Here is a 13,697-nt window from a genome sequence, read left to right on the forward strand (position 1 = left end):
CATAAAATGATATGACTTAATGTAGTTCGTTAGATTGTAAAATTATTTTTATTATAAAATAAATCTGATAAATCAATAAAACTATGTAAGTTCATAAAATTATTTTTGTATAATTTAACACTTTTCGATGTTTAATCATATTTGCACATCCCGATAAATGCATTGACACAGTCCTATGAGAAGTCTGTCTTCGCAAGAATACCAAGCCCTTCCGAAGGGGAAAACAAATGAGTCCAAACATGCAAGACTGCTATTGGACATAAATGGGTTGAATCATCAACGTGAGGCCAAGCTTCTCCAATCTAGACAAGTCTTCATGAAGCCATGCATGCAAGTAATGTCACCCAAGGGTGGAGAAATAAATGTAGCCCAGTTGTTTTTAAGCTAAGAAGTCGTTGGGTTGAAAATTCACAAATTCACTAAACTCTTGGTAAACCCTTGATCAAAGATCAAATAGTGAGTTCTCTTTAAATGCGTTTGATGATTAGCTCAAGTAGCTCAAGCAAACGTCAGTCAAATAATTCACTCGAGGCTCGCTTGAGTCAATATTAGATTGACTATTCGTTTGTAGCGCGCTCAACACCTACTCAAGCAAAGAACCTTGATTTTGCCAGATTAAGATTTCCAGCTCTGTTTGTTATATACATTTTATGTTTATGTTCATAACGTATCATATTGAACTGAGAGGAACAAAAACTATGTAGAGCAATATTATGAAAGAGAAAAGGCCCTAGAGAGAGAGAGTTGAGATTTGAGTAGAGTGAAGTTTTTATAGCTCAATTGTGATCTCCTCTAGAAAAAAATTTCCTACATCTCTGTAAACGTAGGCACATTACTATACCACGTTAAATATTATGTCATGCATGTGCTTAATTCTTGTGTTTCTGCATTTATTTCACTATTTGTCTCATTATGTGTGCCTGTCGTGTTTTCATAACAACAAAAACAAATGAAGCAATGAAAAAGTGAATCCAAAGCAACTGCAACCAACATTTCGGATTGACGACAACAGGAAGATAAGACAAAACATTTTATCATTTTCAAACTATTCTTTTGCAGGCATGTTAATCGCAGCCCCCTTAAACTTTATGTGAATGGACGCTCACACATGATCCCTCGTGAGCAATAATTTTACAGGCAATTAGAATTTGATTGAATGGACAGCAAGCTCTCGTCTTTCATGCAGTGTGCCAAGACAGGCTTGCTGCATTGATGACCCATTTATATGTCACTCCCTCTCCTAAGATGGCTGAATTGGATCTTTCCGAAGAACATGTTGGAGTCGAATAACTTCTCGTTGCTGTTCTGGAGGCAATGAACTCAGCTGCTCTGGTGTCAGGTTCAACACTTGTTGCAGTAAGACAGACTCCACCTCAGGTGGAAGCTGTGGCTGGCGAATATGATAACAAAGTCAGTGACCAGGAGCATTGTTTCAGTCCAAGATTATGTGAATTAATACTATCGCAAAATCACTAATAATTTACAGAAGAAAAGTATCAGAAATAGTAGAAAAATACTCTCCCCTTCACAATTGGACTTTTTAACACTTGCAAAAACAATTGGGATGTTAAAACTTCCTGATATAAGGAAAGCTATGCCAAACAAAAACATCATAATATTGCAATAGGAGTAGGGGCAGTGATGTGAATGTGGTTGATATCAGATAGAACTTCAACACGGTGTAATTTACTAGGAAGGCGTTTTGATTTTCAGGCTTTTCAATTAAAAGAAGCGCTGGATACAATAATAGGACATAATCAAACCCAAGAAAAAATGCTTTTAAAGTCCTAAAAAAACCCCATTATAAGCTCTAAACACTTACTACCGAGCAATGCTAGGTACAAGCCTCAAATAAACAAGCTCCATACAAGCCCTTGGTAAAAAAGTGGATCCCACAATAAAGAATAGGTTTTTTACACTTTTTTAAAGAATGGTCCACTTTTTTACAAGGGCTTGTATGGAACTTATCTATTTGGGGCTTGTACAAATCATTTCTCTTTTAACTAAGTTACAGTGTGGAATCTAGGCTCTTCTATGTATACTACCTGTGTACTCGGGGCTTTGTCTATTTACGTGGATCAATAAACTTTTTACTTATAACAAAAAGAACTAAGTTACAGGTTTGATGGTTGCAATTGGAACCAGGAGGGATGAATGCAAGCAACCAAAATCAGCATAGTCTCTCAGTATTTTACCCTAATCAACATAAAAAGATCTTCCTGTGCAAGATAAAGTATATGTTGACTTACTAAGGTCAGAGCCATACAATTATTTCTTCCAGTAGAACTAATTTATGTTCAACACAAACTTTGAGAAAACGACCTTCAACTATACTCACTTTATACTGACGATCGATGTTTAATATTCTTTTTTTTACAAGTAAATGGTTAACACTCTTGAAGGCTGAACATTGGTTTTTTTATGATTAAAGGCTGAACATTGATTTTAATGCTCGGAAATATTATGGTCCAAAGTAATCATCCCCTCCCACCAGAAAATATGTTTTGTATCAGCTATATTTTTCTTGCTTTTCATCTGCACACATCAAGAACACGACTGAAAAGATAAACTAACATCAAAGAGCAGGAAACCACAATTGAGGAGCACCATTCGCCCAAAAGCTTTTAATACTTTACATCACCCATATATTGCTAAATGTGTCTAAATAAAAATTTCACCAAAATGGTAGATGACAGAAATGAAATACAAAAATCTTTATGCATAGAAAAAATGTAGAAGCAGTAACAACTTTTCATATCCTTTATCATAAATACCCATCAAATCCATACTGACCAACAATAAAACTCATGGCACTAAATTTCCAGTCAAGAGCACAAATAAGTGAATGCATGCAAAACAAACTGATTGCTTAAAAACATATTGGTTGTGATGAATCACATGCACCAACAAAAACTTCTTACCTCATAAATTTGTTTCTCAGTATATTGCCCTTCAGATTTGGAATTGGATTCATAGGCAATGAGCTAGCTCCAAAAACTTGAGATGGTCCAGATCCATTGATGTTGGTTGCATTCAAACTTCCTGCTGAGAAAGCGGTGCTCCTTCCATCATCCAATTTCATCAGCTTTTGAGGGTGATCAATTGGTTCTAATGAATCTCGAAAAATGCATTACTTCAAGGAGAATTAGAATATCCATTACTTCTGTGGACCTGAGTTCCACTATCAGGAACTTGGGCAGATATATCAGCATCCTTGTTAATTGCGTGCAAAGCACCTAATGATTTTGAGGGGCCAGGCTATTGAAGTAAAGTTAGAGAAAACACAATTATATTAGGAAAAATAACTGCAACAATCTTAGGGGAAAGGGAGGGGAGAGCAGTTTCTAGCTGCTAAGTGCGATGTAATTTATACAACGGAACTAATTAACTTCGTCAATTATTTAAAAACAAAAACAAAAAAGAAAATAGAAAAGTTTGGTACCTGAAAGCCTGCATCCGATAAGGGAGGATGCGATAAAAGAGAAGGCTGTATGTCAACATCTGGATTAACCATATGAAAGCTAAGTCGTATCCTGGCAGCCCCAACCTGTCCACTGCGCTGTAGTGAAGGGGGCTGTATATGATGGTTCAAAGAAGAGGAATTTTCTGCTAGTATTTGTGGTCTAGAGGATAAATTGCCCAAAGATGGGGGTAATACAGCAGGAAATACTGAGACTGCAGTCTGTGCAGGAATTGTGGCCTGCTGTACGATATGGTTATTTGTAGGTTGTGGAAACTGGTTTTGAGGTTGTGGGAATGCAGAAAATTGGCTGTGAACCAAAGAATTTTGAGGCACTCCAGCAACTTGATTTTCTTGCACTTTGGCCATCAACCCAGACTGCATCTTGTTTGATGCAGGACAGGGTAGCCCAGGAAGAGTTTGCACTGCTGGTGGCCGGCCCTGCTGGCTATCATGCAATGAAGGCTGAGTGTATTGACCTGAAGTCAGCCTAATATTTGGCATCTGCAACTGCAAAGTTTTAGAAACAGAAACCTTCTTGTGACAAGACTACAAGCCTGAGCAAGGAATGAAACAAAAGCTCAAGTATGAAACCAACCAATTGTGGAGTCGCCATTCCTAGCATTATCTGTGCCTGCACTTTTTTATTCCAAAAACAATACATAACGTATCAGAACCCAAGCAAAAGTAAACAAGAAATGGATACATTAACCCTAGATTGTATATAAGGGAAAGCACGGAATCTTATAGGCAGAAGAGGCAAATAGCATCCATCTTCTTAATTACAAGAAATATGAAAGAGAAAATGGGAGTAATTCACCTAAAGTTTTGAAAATTTCAAAGCTCTGCATACATGCACAACGAATGAAATGAGTGTTTGCTTGACTTGAGAATCAACGAACAAAGATGAGGATATCATCTCCTAAGGAATTGAAAATTATCAAATACCTCATGGAATGAAAAACTCTTATGTTCTACAAAGAGTCAATGAGAGCTGTGTTTGAGGCATTTGTTTGCTCTCATATGAGGTTTCTCAGAGATGACTCCAGAGATTTGAAGAGATGCTCATAACCCGAAAAGAGGCAAATTAATCATCCTCTAATTTATCAATGCAGATTTGCTTTGAGAATTTAAATCAGTTTTCTGAGGCTTCAGGGGTCAATTGGTTAATTCCTAATGGCATTTTAAGACTATAATTTTGATACTCATCTCCTCATTTAGTACTAGAACAAAAGTTCTTGGAACTGGTCCCCAAAGATATAAGAAATGTATGGACTACTTCCTTAGGCAAGACATTACCATTGAACCTAAGGAAACAACAGATCATTGTGGTAAACTGGTGTTGTATGTACAAAAAGAATGGAAAAACCATGGTCATCTACTACTACCTTGCAAGGTAGCCAGGACCTTACGGAATGATTTCTTTGATAGTGGGTTTAGCATGGGATGATACTAGAAGATTGTTTGACTTTCTAGCTAGCTGGAGGGGGCTTAGAAGGCAATCCACAAATTGCATCATTATGGAAGATAGCTCCCATATACCTATTGTCGTGTATTTGGAGGGAAATGAAAATAGAAATTTCGAAGATTGTGAGTGGATAAGGGATGAACTTAAAGCCTTCTCTTTCAACACTTTGTTCCTCTGCGCAACTGCAATAGGTTTTAAGGGACTAAGTGTTCATGATTTTCTTGTATTGGTAGTTAATCCTGCTTAAGTATCTTCTCTATACGTCCTATGTACATGGGATATTCCTAATGTTTTCATCAATAAAAAAAATTCTTGATTACTAGTAAAAAAAGATATAAGAAATGCGAACACAGATGGAACATCTCCTGCAGAATATAAACAAAAAGATTAATAATACATTCTTGGCTTTCAATTATGCATGCAAAAACAATGATGGCAAGGCTGCAGAAAATGGAGAGAACATATAAATAAAGTATATAGGAAAACTACAGTTTGTAGCTAGATAGAAACTGTTTGAAAATGGAAACCAGAATACACCAAATCTCATATCATCTATTCTTTCACAGGACCCTTTTAGGATGGTCTGGATGGACAGTACGAGAAACTTACATTGCATGAACACATAGTATAGAATCATGCACAAAGCAGACAAAGAAGCTACTGTTTTCAAAATATATAAATACCTTGATGAACTGATAGTATAAACAAGAAAAACAGAGTGAAACAAGACCTTTGGAATTACATAATCACTTCTTGTTACACAAAAAAAAAAATCAAAAAGAAGATGTGTACCTGGAAAAGAGCCTTTGGCAACTGTGGTCTTGCAAGCAATAGCCGGTGAGCTAGTTCCTTGTTTTCTGTAGCCATTACCCGTCAACGGAACAAGTACAATAAATAACAAACATAAGAGTTAAATGCTATCCAGCAAAGTGAGAGAGCTTTCATTGAAATGCTTACTTTCAGCTCAGACATTATTTCATTCAGCTGACTCCTAGACATTTTGGCAAGACGGAGAGTTAAAGGATCATTGGCCGATGCTGAATGATTGTGCAAACTATTTGGATTTGACTGTATACCAGCCTGAGCACCACCTAGAGTTCCTGCCATGACAGCTGCTGCAGTTATAGCTATATGGAGACCAATTGGCTGACAATGAACGAACTCCCCTTGGATCACTGAGTTGGTTGACTGCTTCTGAGGGTCTTTCATGTGTCAAAAAGAAAAACGAACATGATTTCAGGTCTTATTCATGTGAATAGCCACAACTAAAAACACAGAAAAGTTTCAAGAACGAAACTAACCAATATTAGCAGCAAGTCCAGATCCCCCACGGCCCTGGAAGAGAAGTAAAGACAATTGTTGCTGCTACAAGATCAGTAAACAAGAATGGGAATTGTAAGCATCATATATTTACATTCAATATCTCACCTGTTCCCGATTTCTGTCAGCACCTTTGTCGATTTCTGCAAAATCAACCCGTAATTGCTGGCCATTGATCTCATAACCCTGAAGATTACAACACGCACTTAGAGCCGTCTGTTCATCCTTATACTCACAGAAACCATAACCTTTTGGTTTCCCAGTTTCTCTATCAATTACTAATCTGAAAGAAAACAAAATTGCTTTTAAGCATACATATTACTACTATTCACTAGTGTGTAAAAACAAGTGAGCTAAAAGCTGATTTTAATAAAAAAAAAAATTGATAATTCCGATAATGCTACTTCAAATTTAGCATACGATTTTGAGATCAATTGAAAAGGAAAAACTTGATATGAGGCTCCTGATGGTCAATGTTATTAAATTTCTGAGATATCCAGGACTACAACACACAACCACAAGATTGACATTAAAAAACAAATCATTCAGTCCAACCAGGTACCACTTATCACTTAGATACATACTCAAAAACTTTCAAAATCAAATTCCATGATGCTGATTCACCATAATTTACACACAATAACTTCCTCAGGGAAAGGTTAGGTCAGGTATGCTTCATGGTTCTAAATGTTGGCAATCCAGAAATGTGTCCACAAAATGAGGAAAGCAGAGGTGAGGACGGTAAAGTTGATGGGTGGCAACACTAGAAAACATAGTACAAGGAATGAGATTTATGATATAGAATATGCCCATTTATGAGAGCATCATAACACTCCTATGGTAATACTCAGATACAGTGGATTTTAAACCCAAGACCATGTCCTCTGCCCCGTACTCACTGGGAAGGATGTTTCATTTCGGCTAGAACTCTTTGGCTCTAGCAGCAGATATTCTACTACAGAATTTAAACATATAAAGAGGACCTCATTTCGAGCAATATCATACATTCAAGTGCAGCTATGTGTCTGTTTTGGCATTGTAGTAAATCAGATTGTCGCTCCCAAGCCTTTGCAGCCAACCCATAGTACACCCTAAACCAAGCCGCCCAAACAAACTCTGCCCACATACAATGTGCTATTCTAGGCATACAATCAATCACAATCTGTAATTGTCTCGTTCTTGGAAATATCTACACCATCTTAATATTTATGAGTATATAAAGGTTCCAAAATCTAAACTAGATGAAACTTGCGAGTTTTAGACTGAATTCAAGAGTAATCATCTGTTGTTGACCATGACATAACTCCCTCGAAGCCCACAAAGAGGATCGAATTTTCTTTCAACCGACCTATAAAGTTTAATTGATTTCAGATAAAGTACGAATCTTCCTTATTACTGTAATTTATGCCAAATTTAAGCAGAAACAAAAATAATCAACTTTTTGAACCGATGCTATTGTTTTAATAATAAACCAATTAACCAAAGCTAAATAAGTTGCCAGATTCGAAAAGCAGAACAATTGAGTTTGCTTCCTTTTTTGTTTCCAAAAATATATGCACAATTGAGAAGATTTTTTTAGCAAAGTGCAAACAAATACTAATAGTCGTATTCATGTCTTCAACAGTTCATTCGATTGCATCACATGACAGAATCTTTTTTTTTTTTAAATAAAGTACACTTATAATTTGGTAGCCAAATATTACAATTTCTACGAACCTCACCTCGGAAAATTACTCAACTTCCCAAAGGGATCACGGAAATTTTGAATTATAACCAAATACATGAAGTTTACCGTTTTGTTTTTCTGATAGGAAGTTTACGGTTTTGTTAACTGACCTGAAAGACACAACTGGACCGACCTCCCGGCAGATATCTATAAGCTGTTCCTCAGTTGCATCATATGGTATATTCCCAACTGTTAAAGAAATCCCAAAACAACTAATCGATCAAAAAAACACCCAAAACGTCAAGTTCACTCAATCCCATTCAACTTCCGCCGACGCAGCTTAAAAAATACTGAAAATCTTAAACCTTGAAAATCGTTTTGAATTGAGTCGCTGTTTAAATATTCCAAGATTTTTTTTTTTTTTTTTACAGCGTTTTCTTGGAAACCAAACGGAACATGAATAAAGCTTTTAAAATTATAAACTAATCAGTAAAGGAGAAGAGAGAGAGAGAGAGAGAGGACCAAAAACGCGACGATGCTGAGAAGAGGCCATGAATCAACAGAAGAAGAAGAAGGCTTCACCTTATTCCTCCTAAGCATCCTTCTTCTTCTTCTTCTTCTTCTTCTAATACTACTACTTGTTTAGCACTACTAGTGCTTCTAACAAATATACATGTATATGAGTATAAGTTCCGGCCAGTGTTTGAGTTGCTGTATATCTACGAATCAAAAGGTTGAAATCTGTTGTACATGTTTGAGACGGGAGAAAGAAAGAGAAGCTGGGTAGAGTAATGAAATTGAAGATCATGGGCTGAGGCTCGACGCCTTCAGTGTGAGACACAGTCACAGAGATTTTTTTCCACGATTATTCTTCATCCTAATCCAAAATTAAAAAGTATAAGAATGTTACTTCACTTCTAAGAGTTATACATGACTTATCAATGAAAGATTATAATTATAATAAAATTTACAAAAAGTTTTGTTTTTTTTTATTATTAAATGTTAATAAAAATCCATGTGATCTAAATTTATCCAACATAATTATCCAAAATGAAAATATTAGTATATTCCTACATTTGTTTCTTTTATTTTAATCGTTCATGTATTTAAATTTTTTTTAAAATTTTTTTTATTTAATAATTAAATAAGTAACTTTTAGTGTAATGATATTTTTTTTATTTTTAAAAAATATTTAAATATGTTAAAAAAATATAAAAAAGGAAAAAATAATAATAAAAAAGAAAATTTGTGCAGTGAGCACCCCCAATAGTCAAAGTTAGACAGCACACTAGCGCCACTCTTACCCAAAATAATATTTTAGACAATATAATATGATAAGTATTTATTGGAAGGAAAAATATTTAGAGACAGAGAATTACATATAAAAAAATCCCTCTCATGTTTTATATGTTATGAATTGTAAAATATGTTGATCCAATTAATTGAAATATTAATTTAGTCATGACATTTGATTTATAAGAAGTCGAATTCGAATTCCTTGTATTCCATACCCATCCTCTCGAGTACGAGGAGACATTATATATATTACACCTATTTTAGGTCAAGAAAGAAAACATTAATTTTGCATTCAAACATTCATCATTGATGTGTGTTCTTTCTAAGTTCTTGGTCAGCATACGTTGTTTACTCCCAGATTTGATGCTTTTATATAATTATCTAAAATCCATATAGATATGATTGGTGGTGAGGATGAATAGTCAAAATAAAACTCGTTTAGCTTAGGGGTGGGCAGCGGGGCCCCGGAACCCGCTGCCCCGCCCCGTTCGCCCCGCCCCCGCATAGGCGGGGCGGGGTGCCCCGCACCGTTAGGGCCGGGGCGGGGGGCCCCGGCCCGTATCCCCACCCCCAGCGGAGGCGGGGGACGGATACGGACCCCCCCCGGTCCGTGTTTCCCCCGCCCCGCATCTCTATATATATATATAATATAAATATATAATATATTATATATATTATATATATATAAGTTATATAAGAGAAACGGCGCCGTTTTGTGGTGGACAAAACGGCGCCGTTTCAATTTAGGGTTAATAATATAACCCACTAATTGAAACGGCGCCGTTTTGTCCACCACAAAACGGCGCCGTTTCTCTAAATACCCTAACCCATAACCCAGCCCCCCCCCCCCCCCGATCCCCTGATTCCCCTCCCCTCCCCTCCCCTCGGACCCCTCCCCTCCCGAGTCCCTTCACGGCTTCACCCCCTTCGGCCTAATCCATTCGGTGTTCCCTCCTCCCACCGGCAACCAGTCCGGCCGCCGCACGTATTCCATCATCCCTCTCTCTCGCACGACGCACGAGGCCGGACGCACGCCGCACGCCGCACGGTAACATTTCTCCTCCCCTTTTGATTTTCTCCGTTTGGTTATTATTTTTTATTTTTTTTTTAGTTTTGATCGGAGATTGGAGGTAGGATGGGGTTGAATCGGAGATGGAGGATGGGATTGTTTGGATTGTGTGCTGTGGATGTCTTCGGATTGTGTGATTGTTTGGATTCCCGATTGAATGCTCTGTTTTTTTTTTTTTTTGGTTAATTTCATTGTGATTCGGACCCCTAAATTGATTTAGGGGTTTCAATCATGAAACCCCTAAATCAATTTAGGGGTTAGGGTTTCGGATTGGAACCCCAATCCGAAACCCTAATTTTGATTTAGGGGTTGAAACCCTAAATCAATTTAGGGTTTCGGATTGGGGTTCCAATCCGAAACCCTAATTTGATTTAGGGGTTGAAACCCCTAAATCAAAATTAGGGTTTCGGATTGGAACCCCAATCCGAAACCCTAATTTTGAATTAGGGGTTGAAACCCCTATCAATTTAGGGTTTCGGATTGGAACCCCAATCCGAAACCCTAATTTTGATTTAGGGGTTGAAACCCTAAATCAATTTAGGGTTTCGGATTGGGGTTCCAATCCGAAACCCTAATTTTGAATTAGGGGTTGAAACCCCTATCAATTTAGGGTTTCGGATTGGAACCCCAATCCGAAACCCTAATTTGATTTAGGGGTTGAAACCTAAATCAATTTAGGGTTTCGGATTGGGGTTCCCAATCCGAAACCCTAATTTTGATTTAGGGGTTTCAACCCCTAAATCAAATTAGGGTTTCGGATTGGAACCCCAATCCGAAACCCTAAATTGATTTAGGTTTGAAACCTAAATCAATTTAGGGTTTCGGATTGGGGTTCCAATCCGAAACCCTAATTTGATTTAGGGGTTTCAACCCCTAAATCAAAATTATTGTTCTGAAATTCTATCAGAGTTGCATTTTTATCAGAGTTGAAAAGTTTTAAATGTATTTTTATCAGAGTTGCATTTTTTGAGTTGTTACTTGTTATGATTTATGAATGTTGCTTTTATTGTTATTATTTTTAGACGTTGGAAATTGGAATAGAGATAAATGATTGGACAAAAATTAAGAGATGAAAATATTATAATATTTAAAATAAATTTTCTTATTAAAGTGAAACTAATCGGATCTAATAGGGGTCAATCTGAAATTGAAGGAAATAAGTCATTTTTGTCAAATCATCTCATTCTGCACATACATCCAATAAACAAAGTACAGCTTCTCTACACAGATTTAATATATCCATAAAAAAATATATATTTTTCTGTCATAAATTATTATTTCTTTTGTCATGTGGTAAATAAACTATTTTTTTTAACATATATCTCATTTTCATATTTTTTAAACATCTTTCAAGATTTTAAAAAATTAAAAAATATACCAATATACTAATATTAATGTCAGTAACTATTAAGAAATGAATTTTATAAAATTAAATATATGAAAAGTAAAAATGAGAGAACAAAATAATATAATGCCTATTAAAAAATGTATTTTAAAGTGGCCTATTAAAATAATGCCTATTTTAAAGTGGCCTATTAAAATAATGCCTATTAACATGGCCTATTAAAATAATGCCTATTAACATGGCCTATTAACTATCATCATTATATATAATAGTTATGAATGTAGTTTGAATTGCACTTTGATTGTGTTGGATTGTTTCTTGAAATTTTTTTTTTTTTTTTTTGTTGGAAAATCAGGAATGTCTTCGGATTTCAGTGATAGCTCACCTTCCCCAGCCAACACCCCTACCCCAGAAACTAACCCTACTCCTACCCCTATAACGAGTACACCTTGCCCTGCTCCGAAGCCCACACAGGGCAAGAAACCTGTATCTATAGTTTGGCAACACTTTACCAAACTAGAGGGTGGGGACCCCAACAACCCACAAGCTAAATGTAATCACTGTGGGAAAATGTATGGATGTCACTATAAGAAACATGGTACATCCCATCTGAAGGTCCATCTAGAGGAACAATGCAAGAAGAGTCCAATATTAAAATCCTTAGTAGAGAAGGGCCAATCTAGACTAGATATTAAAATGGCTGATGGGAGTAGTGGGGCCGGGGGGCCAACATTGAAGGGGTATACGAAGTATAACCCCGATGAGTGTAGAAGGAAGTTAGCTCGTATGATTATCATGGACGAGCTGCCTTTTCAATTTGTGGAGGGTAAAGGGTTCCAAGAATTTGTCCAAGAGTTGGAACCCAGATTTGTACTTCCTTCTCGTCACACCGTGGCAAAGGATATTAAGAAGATGTACCTTCATGATAAAGATGTTTTGAGGGGCCAACTCACGGGTTTGGTAGTTTGCCTCACTACCGATACTTGGACTTCTATCCAAAATATGAATTACATGTCGTTGACTGTGCATTTTGTTGATGCTGATTGGGTTCTGCACAAAAAGATTATTAAATTTTGTCAAATAACTGATCATAGGGGTGAGACGATTGGGAAGGCATTGGAGGCCGCAATAAAGGAGTGGGGGTTGGAAAAGGTTTTGTCTGTGTCAGTTGATAATGCGTCCTCTAATGATGTCGCATTGGGATATCTAAAGAATTATCTTAAAGATGCAAATAAGACATTCTTGGGTGGTGAATACTTGCATGTTAGATGTGCTGCACATATTTTGAATTTAATTGTGACTGAGGGGTTGAAAGATGTTGATGACTCGGTTGCCCGAGTTAGAATGGCTGTGAAATGGGTGAGGTCTTCTCCTTCAAGATTGGAGAAATTCAAAGTTGCTGCAAAGGCTGCGGGCATAACATCGAAGAAGGGTCTTTGTACTGATGTTCCTACCAGATGGAACTCAACCTTCTTGATGTTGGAGGCGGCCCAGGAATATAAGGCAGCCTTTCAATTATTGGGTGATGAAGACATCCAATATGTCAAATACTTTGATGAGCACGGGGGATCACGAAAGCCTAATGATGATGATTGGGTGGTAGTTTCTACTTTCGTTGATTTTCTTGGATTATTTTATGATGTCACGTTGAATATATCTGGTTCTTTGTACCCTACATCCCATGGGTTTTGTCAACAAATATGTAGGGTAAAAGAAGAATTAGAAGATATGCGTAGGGGTTCCAATGAAAGGATGAGGGGGATGGCAAGTTCCATGATGCTAAAATATGACAAGTATTGGAGAGATTTGACTAGAATGAATATTTTCTTATATGTGGCTGTTATTCTTGATCCCCGTCTGAAAGTTTCAGGCTTGTTATATGGGTTGGGACTTGTTCACGATCAGGTATGGACTGACATTATTGGTGAATTGGCCCGAGATACCCTGAAAAAATTGTATGACGAGTTTATGGCAATTAAGGGTGGTACTACATCGAAGACACATACACCGACCCCAACTCCTTCTACAGACATCGTGACCGGGCCTCCTACAAAGAAGCGCAGAATGCCGTGG

General features: G+C 36.9%; 1 protein-coding gene across 1 annotated transcript; it reads right to left on the reverse strand.

Moving 5' to 3' along the window:
- Positions 1-966: 966 nt before the first annotated feature.
- LOC122297306 (cleavage stimulating factor 64) lies at positions 967-8,816 on the reverse strand. The gene is given in 12 exon segments (XM_043107329.1): positions 967-1,390; positions 2,922-2,974; positions 2,977-3,130; positions 3,133-3,258; positions 3,443-3,970; positions 4,059-4,094; positions 5,721-5,799; positions 5,887-6,130; positions 6,230-6,263; positions 6,357-6,531; positions 8,085-8,163; positions 8,437-8,816. Coding segments are annotated over 12 exon segments (1,689 nt in total). The 5' UTR covers positions 8,468-8,816; the 3' UTR covers positions 967-1,240.
- Between the last annotated feature and the right edge of the window lie 4,881 nt (positions 8,817-13,697).

This window comes from Carya illinoinensis, chromosome 15 (genome assembly GCF_018687715.1).
Source record: "Carya illinoinensis cultivar Pawnee chromosome 15, C.illinoinensisPawnee_v1, whole genome shotgun sequence".
NCBI lineage: Eukaryota > Viridiplantae > Streptophyta > Magnoliopsida > Fagales > Juglandaceae > Carya > Carya illinoinensis.